The sequence below is a fragment of the Canis lupus genome, chromosome 5 (genome assembly GCF_011100685.1).
Source record: "Canis lupus familiaris isolate Mischka breed German Shepherd chromosome 5, alternate assembly UU_Cfam_GSD_1.0, whole genome shotgun sequence".
NCBI lineage: Eukaryota > Metazoa > Chordata > Mammalia > Carnivora > Canidae > Canis > Canis lupus.
In genome coordinates, this window is record NC_049226.1 from 60661664 (window position 1) to 60673528 (window position 11865).

Here is an 11865-nt window from a genome sequence, read left to right on the forward strand (position 1 = left end):
GAGCAGGCATTGCAACTGTGCACGTAAGGTCCTCAGAGGGCTCTGTTTGTGGAGCATTTTAAGAGGATGAGTTTATGGCACTCTTCAGTAGCCTAAAGGCCCCAAACACATCTGAATTACTAGATTGAAAAATCAAACCAACAAATCCTAGTCTCACAGATGGATCAGCAAGAACAAGGCACAAGATTCTGGATTCCTGTTTCTCATGGCAGATGGGCAGACACTAGGGTGCTGGCAACACTCGGTGCAAGACGAAAGGAAAGTGGCAAAGGAGTCAGAGAGCCAAAGGCCATCCACTTTCCTTTTGTCAGCAGAGGCTCCTTACCTTTTCTGATCTTGTCGTGAAAGTTAATGGCATCCACAGAAGCAGTGACAATGTTGGTCTTGCAATGACGTGCAGCCACAATCCCAGCTACCTCATCCATGAGCTTCATGGTGACACCTGCACAGAGAAAAGGCACATGGCAGATCAGACAAGGGGGGCAGCTATTTTTCCACCCTGGAAACCAGTCATAAGATAGTCCTCCCACTACCCCCCAGTGGGGGGCTGCCGCCAGAGGTGGCTACGGGGGTGCATGATCAGGGCACTGCTGAAGCTCATGCTGTAAACCTAGCTTCCTCAGGAGCTTCTGAAAACTACCACAGCTGATGGTCTAGGCTGCTAATAGAGTGACAATCCTTTTCCTATCCTTTACAGATACCTTATTCCCCCAGGAAGGTTTTGTTACAAAATCCACCGGGATGGCTGGATCCAAAGTCAGAGAGCAAGTGTCAGTGAGAATGTGGAGATATCAGAGCTCTCACGCATCTCTGGTGGAGATGGAAATGGTGCAGCCGCTTTGCAAACGTCAGGAATTTCTCAAAAGGCTAAACAGAGTTACCATATGACCTGGCAAATCCTCTCCTAGGTACGTACCCATGGCAACTAGAAATTCATGTTCACACAAAAACTTGTACACGGATTTCATGACAGCATTATTCACAACAGCCAAAAAGCAGACACAACTCACATGTGCGTCAACTGATGAACGGACAAAGAAAATGTGGCCCATCCACATGGGGGAGTATTATCTAGCCATGAAAATGAAAAAAGCACTGACACAGGCTACAACACAGCGGAGCCCAGAAACACAATGCTCAGTGGAAGAAGCCAGGTCCAAAACCAGAAACTGTAGGATCTTCCTTATAAGAAAGGTCCAGAACAGGTACATACATCTAAAGAGGTAGAAAGCAGATTAATGGTTGCCAGGGCTAGGGGTCAGGGAGAAATGGAGAATGAGTGCTAATGGGTATGGAGCTTCTCTTTGGGAGATGAAAATGTTGTAACATTGATTGTGGTGATGGTTGCATAACTGGGAATACACTAAAAATCAATGACTTGTAATGGATGAGTTGTATGGCATGTGAATCATCACAATAATAAAGGCGTTATATAAAACAAACAAGAAAAGCAGGCTCACAGCAGGCCAAGGTTTTTTTAAAACCTGAGGCTGCAGACGCTGGCTTTTGCTCACTGCCCCCCTTAATTTGACGAAATCACAACTGCACACCTGCTAGTTTCCCCACCCCCAACTCTTGCCCCCCAGGACAGCACATAATACTTATTTCATATTTAAACATTTAAGCCAGGGATCCCTGGGTGGCTCAGCGGTTTGGTGCCTGCCTTTGGCCCAGGGCGCGATCCTGGAGTCCCAGGATCAAGTCTCGCATCGGGCTCCCTGCATGGGACCTGCTTCTCCCCCCTGCCTGTGTCTCTGCCTCTCTCTCTCTCTCTCTCTCTCTATCATGAATAAATAAATAAAATCTTAAAAAAAAAAAACATTTAAGCCATGTCTTTTATTAGGCCAAACTATGTGAGATTACCAATATTCAGCCATTTTTAATCTATAAAAGCATCAGAGTGATATCAATCAACCTAATAGCTATAGAAAGAAGTCTTAAAGGGTGCCTAGGGGGCTCAGTTGGTTAAGCATCTGACTCTTGATCTCAGGGTCATGAGATAGAGCCTCCCATCTGGCTCTGTGCTTAGTGGGGAGTCTGCTAGAGTTTCTCTCCTTCTTACTCTGCCCCCCACCCAGTGCTCTTCTCACTCTTGATAGATGATAGATGATAGATAGATAAATAGATAGATAGATAGATAGATAGATAGATAGATAGATAGATAGATAAATATTAGAAACTCATGTACATTCACCCAGGATACAGAATGCTTTCTAAAAATCCAGAGAGAGGCAGAAAAGCAGATGTCACCCCACTCATGAAAGCCAGGCTCATGGGAAGCATGTTTGGGGTAAGGTTTGCAGAACTAAATGCCTGTAGGATCAGGCAGGTGCTGTAGGGTAGTGAGCAGGGCCACTGCCTGGCCCTGCCTACTGCCTCCCATCCCCAGGAATGAGGGCCCCATGTCGCCAGCCTTCTGATGTTTCCAGACAAGACCAGAACCTATACATTTATGAGGAATCTGCCAATTTTTAAACATTGGTGACTAATTAAAACTCTCTTTACTGTGTGGGGAAAACAAAATACAACAGAACTAAAAAGAACAAAGGTCCCTTCCATACTGGACCAGAGGCCCTGTGCAAATATAGAAGATGCTACTTACAAGGAACTTGGGAGACAGAGGGTGGAGCCCTCTAGGAGAGGGACACCTAGGGTCCAGTAGACTCTTATCCTACTTTTGCACATATCTGAGCATTTCCAGAATAGAAATATTTTTTAAAAAAACACGTTCCTGTTTGTGATTAAAAAATGATGCTTTTATTACCGTGAGTTTTTCAACGAAAGATGATGCTATATTACGGTAGTGATAAATGATCAGCTGGGATGCTGCTTGCCGTTTTATTTTTTTATTTTTAAAGATTTTATTATTTGTTCATGGGAGACACAGAGAGAGTGAGAGAGAGAGGCAGAGACACAGGCAGAGGAGCCCCATGTGGGACTCGATCCCAGGACTCCAGGATTACACACTGAGCCGAGGGCAGAAGCTTAACCGCTGAGCCACCTTGGCATCCTGCTGCTTGCCGTTTTAAAGGCGCTTTCACACTGGTGCATTGATGCTTGATCCGAGAAAGAATGGATTGGTAACCTCAGTTTTCAAATTAATACAGGCTCAAACACACACACCAACCCAATTCTAAAGACTGTGTAGAAGAAATCCTCAGCCAGTAGCTCTTTTGAGAGGAAAGAATTACAGGTGCCAGGTTTTCTCTCCAGGTGACCAAAAGCCAGGGGCTCCTGCAAGGGCAGGGAGCCTCTAGCCTTCAAGTTGCTTGGCTCAGAGGTCTGAGACAAAGGGTTGCACTTTGCAAGGAGTCTCTGCTGGGTGAAGTTGTTACTAGAAATGGACACAGGCAGCCTTCCTGAAGCCCCCCATGAGACCTTCTGGACCTTTCTACTCACAGCAGGGGGTGTTAGTGAAGGTGGGGCAAGCACAGGCTGGCAAGGCAGAGGACCTTCAGCTATGTCCCCAGCCCAGCACTCTGATCAGGGAAAACACAGAACAGTGCCCAGGTGAGTCATCCTGATTATCAGTATGGACTGCCTCCCTAGAGGACCATCTCAGCCTCTGGATGAACCCCACTGTGGTGTGAGCACAGCCTCACCACTGCAGTGGTTCAGGCTTGGACTCTGGGGTCAGATGGCCTGGGTATGACTGCTCCATCACCCCCACCACCGCCTGGCAGGGGACCCTGGGCAGGCAGATGGCCCTCGGAGCTCTGGATTCTGGAAGTGCAGGTACAAGAGGTGACAGCACCTTCATGCCAGGCGAGCCCAGCAATGGCAGCTTCCACGACAGCATGCAGGGCTAGTGGAGGTCTGTAAAACCCCACACCAATTTAACTGGAGACTTTGTAAGAGATCAGATGCTTGGAAGATAAAGAGAAGTGAAATGTCTCAGAATGCCAGGAAAACACTCTGAATGAGAATCATACACTCAGCTCAGGAGACAAGGATGAGGTCCAAGTGATAGCCTCCCCTTACCACATGCAAGCCAGAGGGCATAGAAGCAGGTCTGAGAGCCACAGACCACCTCCTCATGCAGTGCAGCTTCAGGGTGCACATGCAGGTATGGGGGGGTGTGCATGCGTGTACCTGCAGGTGTGGGGGTGTGCATGCAGGCATGGGGTATGTGCATGCAAGTGTAGGGTGTGTGTTTGCATATGTGTGCATGTAGGTGTGGGGATGTGTGCATGCATGTACCTGCAGGTGTGCATGTGTGTACATGTAGGTATAGGGCCTGTACATGTGTGTGCATGCAGGTGTGGGGGTGGAGTGCACGCAGGTGTGTGTGTGCATGCAGGTGTGGGGTGTACGCATGCAGGTGTGGGGTGTGTGCATGTGCGTTCAGTTTTGCAGAGGGACTGAGAGCCCACAGACAGAGTTCTCCTCGGTCGATTTGCCTCATAAAGAATTGAGTTGTCCCAATAGCTGGATAAGTGGTCCCTACTTGCTTGTTTTTGAATTCAGAAGGCATTTTCCCATAGGCTTACTCTAAGCACAATACATAAACTTCCTCGGCAGCCAACAAAAGCTCATTCAGTCTGAAGTAGTGTCAAGAGAGGCTACATTTGCCATGAAACACTACAGCACTGGCAATGATTTACATTAAGGAAATGCCATTCCAGAATCTAGGAATAGCTGAACACAAGAATGATGAAGAGACAGGATTCTGGTAGAAATTGTAGAAAACTCAGTTAAAATCCCTTTTTTTAGTGTTCGGGGAGAGTTTGGTGCATTTTAACTAGAAAATTTTATTTTATTTTATTTTTTTTTAATTTTTATTTATTTATGATAGTCACAGAGAGAGAGAGAGAGAGAGAGAGGCAGAGACATAGGCAGAGGGAGAAGCAGGCTCCATGCACCGGGAGCCCGATGTGGGATTCGATCCCGGGTCTCCAGGATCGCGCCCTGGGCCAAAGGCAGGCGCCAAACCGCTGCGCCACCCAGGGATCCCCTAGAAAATTTTAAACATTTGCAACAGAATGTGCATTACATGTGGCTGTCCTTTTCTTAGATGGAGCCATCTAAGAAATCAGGGGTCCTTCTGATGAGACAGAGACGAGGAGGATTTTTCAAGAGAAAATGAAGGAGACAGTGAAGTCTGGCCCAGGAGATGAGTGTCGCTGGGAGCAGAGAGCTATTTGTGAAGAACAATGGCTGGGTTTCCTGAGGGGCCAGTGGCAGCCACTGCTCAGGCACACTGCACTCTCTTGTGCCAAGTCGGCCCTGGACGGAGAGAACTTTGTTTTGCTTGAGAACATAGCCCAAGTATCTGCTCCCCAGTACACTTTCTATAAACATTGAACACAGGAATGAATGAATGAACAACTGAGTGAACACTGACCTTCCCTGGACAGAAGCCCTGGGAGGTAGGCATGTTGTGGTCTCCATTTTCCAAAGCAGGAATTGGACACACAGAGAGGCATGTGTCCAAAGGCATAGCACTGGCTTGGGGTAGCATGGGGACCAGCCTCTGACCAAGGCACACCAGACAGAGGCCATGCCATACTGCCTGCCTCTTGATCCAGGACCCATGACACTGACATCTGAGATGGAATTCCTGCCCGAGATAAGATAGGAAGAAGAGAGTGCAAGATCATGGTGATAGGTGGGTGTGGCAGTAAAATTAGCATGTATGGACATGGAAGGTCATGACACCAGAGCTGCCAGCAAGAGCCACCAGGTGGTGTCATCACTTTGGGGTGGAGAAGGTGGAGTCTGAATTGGAAGTAATGTTTGGAATGCAGGAAGTACCTACATCTAACCCCTTGTTTGTGTGTCCTAAAAAGTGGAACCCATCAAGAATGGAAGAATAATGGAAGAGGGGCTTTCCCCCCATTTATCTAAAATGCAGGTAGAGATTCCACAAGCAACTTTGCTGTTACTAAAAATATCACAAGACCCACAGGCATGTGTTGACCAGGATCAGCTCTGAGCCCAGGGCAGAGGCCGGGCAGAAACAGGAGCAGATGGGTGACTTCTGTACGGTGTCTTGATGCAGACCATCAGTATCACCTGTGACACGGAAGCCAGCATCAGGTGGGGACATGCCTTATTGTCTGTGTCCCCCACCCAATTCAGAACCTGGCAGACAGCGCTCAGGAAAGGGTTGTGCTAAGTGAATGAACGAATGAGTGAGCAAACTAATGAAAGATCACCCACTACAGATCACATTCAACCCAAGGAAGCCGCTAGTGAGCTGTAGAGCCCATATTTGGGTAACAACCTGGTTCACAACCAGTTACAACTGAGGCCAAGAAAGGTATGCTTGTCTAACCCAAAGCCACGTGAGCTAGGTGATTTGTCAGATACCAAAACCGACACTCACAATTACCTTGCTATGTCTGTTGGAGAGTGACATTTAGAAAGACAGCCTCCTCACAAAAACAGATACAAAGATCAATGGAACAGAATACAGAACCCAGAAATGGACCCTCAACTCTATGGTCAACTAATTTTCGACAAAGCAAGAAAGAATCTCCAATGGAAAAAAAGGCAGTCTTTTCAACAAATGGTGTCGGGAAAATCAGACAGCCACATGCAGAAGAATGAAACTGGACCACTTTCTTACATCATACACAAAAATAAACTCAAAATGGTTGACAGATCTAAATGGGAGACAGGAATCCATCAAAATCCTAGAGAACACAGGCAGCAACCTCTGTGACCTTGGCCACAGCAACTTCTTGCTAGACACATTGCCAGAAGGGAAACAAAAGCAAAAAAGAACTACTGGGACTTCATCAAGATAAAAAACTTTTATACAACAAAGGAAACTCCAGTCAACAAAATCAAAAGACAACCTACAGAATGGGAGAAGATATTTGCAAATGTCTTATCAGATAAAGGGCTAGTATCCAGATCTATAAAGAACTTATCACACTCAAAACCCAAAGAAAAAATAATCCAATCAAGAAATGGGCAGAAGACATGAACAGACATTTTTCCAAAGAAGACAAATGGCCAATAGACATTAAAAAATGCTCGGCATGGGATCCCTGGGTGGCGCAGCGGTTTGGCGCCTGCCTTTGGCCCAGGGCGCGATCCTGGAGACCCGGGATCGAATCCCACGTCATGCATGGAGCCTGCTTCTCCCTCTGCCTGTGTCTCTGCCTCTCTCTCTCTCTGTGTGACTATCATAAATAAATAAAAATTTATAAAAAAAAAATGCTCGGCATCAGGGAAATACAAATCAAAACCACAATGAGATACCACCTCACACCAGTCAGAATGGCTAAAATTAATAAGTCAGGAAATAACAGATGTTGGCAAAGTTGTGGAGAAAGGGGAATCCTCTTGCACTGTTGGTAGGAACGCATGCTGGTGCAGCCATTCTGGAAAACAGTACGGAGGCTCCTCAAAAAATTAAAAATAGAGTTATCCTACAACCCTGCAATTGTACTACTAGGTAGTTACTCCAAAAATACAGATATAATGATCCGAAGGGGCACCTGCACCTCAATGTTTATAGTAGTCATGTCCACAATAGCCAAACTATGGAAAGAACCCAGTGGTCCATCAACAGATGAATGAATAAAGATGTGGTATACACACACACACACACTAGAATATTACTCAGCCAACAAAAAATATAAAATCTGGGCAGCCTGGGTGGCTTAGCGGTTTGGTGCCACCTTTGGCCCAGGGCATGATCCTGGACATCCGGGATGGGGTCCCGCATTGGGCTCCCTGCATGGAGCCTGTTTCTGTCTCTGCCTTTCTCTCTCTCTCTGTGTGTCTCTCATGAATAAATAAATAAAATCTTTAAAAAATATATATATATATATATATAAAATCTTGCCATTTGCAAAGATGTGGATAGAACTAGAGAGTATTATACTAAGCAAAGTAAGTCAGAGAAAAACAATTATATGATTTCACTCATGTAGGATTTAAGAAACAAAACAGAGGATCATAGGGGAAGGGAGGGAAAAATAAAACAGGACAAAATCAGAGAGGGAGACAAACCAACTATAGGAAACAAACTGAGGGTTGCTGGAGGGGAGGGGGTGGAGGATGGAGTAACTGGATGATGGGCATGAAGGAAGGCACGTGATAGAATGAGCACTGGGTGTGATATGCAACTGATGAACCACTGAACTCTACCTCTGAAAGTGATAATACACTATATGTTAATGAACTTAATTTAAATTAAAAAAAAAAAAAAAGCCTCCTCCTGACACCAACAGCCAGCATACAAATCTGAGCCAGGACAGGGGAGAACTGTGATTACCTGCAAACCTCACACACACACACACACACACATTGGCATTTTATGCCAAAGGTCACTCAAGGACTGAATTCACAGACTTCTAGTGCCCAGATAAGGGGGCAGGCACAGCTGCACCATGCGTGTCTACTATGAGATTGTGTCCCAAATTGGAGATTTATCCCAGGTACTGGGAACAGTGACTACCATGGCAGCGGGCATCCAGGATGGGGAGCCATCCTCACAGTCTGCAGGACACAGAGGACTCGGGGAGGTCTGGGTCTAGGGGAAACTGAGAAGTGACAGCAAGGTAGATTTCAGGGCTCACTACACAGAAAAACTCTGCCCAAAACTCAGCTGTCTGGCCTGGAATCAGGGAGATCTCACTGGGGGTGCTTGGGTGGCTCAATCAGTAAGTGACTCTTGATTTCAGCTCAGGTCACGATCTCAGGGTAGGGAGATCAAGCTGCACGTCAGGTTCTGTACAGGGCATGGAGCCTGCTTGGGATTCTCTCTCCCTTTCCCTCTGCCCTCCCCCCCAAAACCGATGAAAGAAAGAAAGAGAGAGAGAGAGAAAGAGAGAAAGAGAGAGAGAAAGAAAAGAAAAGAAAAGAAAAGAAAAGAAGAAAAGAAAAGAAAAGGAAAAGGAAAAGAAAGGAAAGGAAAGGAAAGGAAAGAAAAAAAAAGAAAAGAAAAGAAAAGAAGAAAAGAAAAGAAAGAAAAGAAAAGAAAAGAAAAGAAAAGAAAAGAAAAGAAAAGAAAAGAAAAGAAAAGAAAGGAAAAGAAATGGTATCCTGGTGCCTGTAGTGTTTGAGGGAAGCTGTGGCATCAGAGCTAAAGCAGAAATGTCTGCCAGAGAAGACGAGCCTTACTGGGAACCTGCCTGCAGCCCCTGGTAACCCCCAGAGTCTGTGTTTTTAAAAAGGCACATTTCAGCCTTCTTGCTTCAAGGGAAGGCAAGGACACTGAAGTCCTTGGGGTCCCAGATGTCAAGTGACCTCTGGTGTCTACTTAGAGGGAAGAGAGCTGATCTCCTAACATTGAGATTATAATAAGAAGCTGACTTCCAGCTGTCTTTTCCCTCTTCGTGGCAGGGAGAGGAAGGACTCGCATGGGGCTGGTTCTGAGATGCTCCTGTCACCAGCTGCTGGGAGAAAACCATAAGTTCAGGTGGCCCGTGCAGAAATAAGATGATGGAACATCTCATCCTGTCCTGACACGTTTGTAAGGACCATTACCACAAATGACACGATATGTTACAATTCATGTGTCCACTGAGAAAAGTAAATCCTATGAAAAACAAACAACCTCACCTTGTGGAACCCCCCACACCATCCAGTTTGTAACTGGTCTCTCCCTAATTGTGCTACTGGGTCCTCTGTCTGGCCGGAGAAGCCAACGCTGCCAGCCTCCTTGACACTGCAGTCCCCATTTCTTGCTCCCTTTTCTACACTTAAACTGGAAACATCGAGTACCCAAGCCTCCCAAAACGTGCCTCTTTCCAGGGTCTCCCTGAAAACCATGTCAATCGCTCCCGATTCAGGCACCATAGGGGCTGCCAGTGACAGGAACATCACTTTGGCAAATTACAGTGTCGTGCATGGTCCTCACCACCCAGGATTCGCCATTTAAAAAATGACAACAAAATTGTAGATTTGCTGTCCTTGGACTCCGCATCCATTCCAGGAATTGTGGGAAGGAAGAAAATGAAACCTGCTTGGCCACGAACACACAGATAAACAGCGGGTACCGGAGATATTTTTGAATCTAACATTTAACTGCTCATAGGTTTTTTAAGTATCGACAACGTGTTGGCTGGCTTAAAAATAGAGGCTTAAATTTATTTTCCCAGGCCCAACTGGCTGCCTGGGTCACGCCTGCCTACAAACCCAGAGCAGCAGTTAGCAGCTCAGAGCCCAGCGCCGCTGCCTGCACCGTGGGTGGCGATTTGAGATGCCCCCGTTTCTATATTTAATCCCAGCTGACGAAGTGTGGGTGCCAGCCTCCTATATTAAGAAAACAATAGTAAGTTCATCCTATTTTAACTAGCCCACCCCTCAGCAATGGCAACGGGTTATTCTGAGAGCTGGCTGAGTGACAGGCTCCTAAGACAGTCTGGCATCTCCCTCCCATGTTCCAAAAGTACCTGTGGGCACCTCGGTGAGCCAGGACCAAGGGCAGGGAATATTAGATGAGGTGGTTAAGACGGATTATTTCTGGCAATTATTTTTTTTAAAGATTTTTAATTTATTCATGAGAGACACAGGGAGAGAGGCAGAGACACAGGTAGAGGGAGAAGCAGGCTCCATGAAGGGAGCCCGATGTGGGACTCGATCCCAGGTCCCCAGGATGACACCCTGGGCCAAAGGCAGACGCTCAACCGCTGAGCCACCCAGGCGTCCCTATTTCTGGCAATTAATACACAGCGTAGTAAAGATGATGGGTTTTTAATGTCAAAATACCAAAAATGGGAACTCTGGCAGAGGCCTCAGGCACAGCTGGACGGTGGCTCCCACATGCCCGGGAGCATCACAGATCCAGGGAGCCGGGGAAGGGGTTGGCTGGCCATGTTTTCCCCTTACATTCTGTGCCGAGTCACAACCGAACATGCTTGCTGTTCTTTGAGAATCAACGCAGGGAAAGTAGGGCAGGCAGATTCCTGTCCCAACTGCCAGGGAGATTAGGGATCAGATGGCAGTGCTCGGCTAAGCCCCCTACACTGCCCCACTCTGGGTAGGGCAGACTGAAGCGTGGGTACATGCAGGGCCAGGTCGGGTCTCGGGAGGCCGAGCCATGCCAGTGGGTGTCAGCTTCCTCAAAGGAGACTCAAGCCAGGGTGAAGGGTAATATTTAAGAATTCCATGCTCAGGATACTGAACAGGAAAGACATTGTTAGGGGACATCCGTGCCCCTAATGATGCACTAAATAGGAAGCAAAAGCTAATTAATCTGGCACCAAAGACAAAAGATCCCAGTACATCCAAAGAGAAGGACGTTCTGCTGCTGTACAGCTGACCGGGTTTCTTGAGAAAAACAGTCTGCATTTCTGCATGAAAAAGGACTGCTGGCCAGCCACACACTGAGGGAGTGGTGGGCAGGAGGAAACCAGATCCCAGGACAGACAGCAGCAGGGCTGTCAGACCAGTGGGTGGACCCCATGGCCAGCTCACGAGGGCAGGAGCAGCCGCTGCTCACAGCACCTGGGGCTTCAGGGCTGTAACCAGACCCTGCCTGCGGCCCTGTATTCAGAGCCATCTGGGTGGACATGAAGCCACTCTCTGGGGCTTCAGCCGCAGAGAATGACATTTTTAAAACTACTGGTTCTTAGAAAGTGAGAAGTGGGAGGAACGCTCAGCTGCGTGATGAAGAGATGGGGGGCCTGAACCAGCATGTGCTTGCTCACCTCAGGACCCCACTCCTCCAGTTCCTCAAAGGCAGAAACGTGCCTCACTCACCTCTTTTCTCCCTCTCCCCAAACCAAGGGCTGGGCACACTGTCTCCCAGGCAGGCGGGGGCCCCAGTGAGATGAGGCCCTAAAACTGGAAATGAGCATCTGTGCCTTATTCTGTGTTTTGCAATGAAATCAATTCCTCCCACAGGCGCAAACCACTACTAATTCCCAACCGCCCTGCGGAAACCAAGCAGACAGGAGCATC

General features: G+C 47.3%; 1 protein-coding gene across 2 annotated transcripts in view; it reads right to left on the minus strand.

Annotated features, from left to right (window-relative positions):
• The window catches only part of ACOT7 (acyl-CoA thioesterase 7), a 102132-nt gene that overhangs the window by 24651 nt on the left and 65616 nt on the right, over window positions 1-11865 (minus strand). For both annotated transcript variants that reach the window (XM_038537793.1, XM_038537794.1), the window contains exon 7: window positions 326-442. In XM_038537793.1, the coding sequence (XP_038393721.1) occupies window positions 326-442 (117 nt within the window). The remainder of the gene's footprint in view (window positions 1-325; window positions 443-11865) is intronic.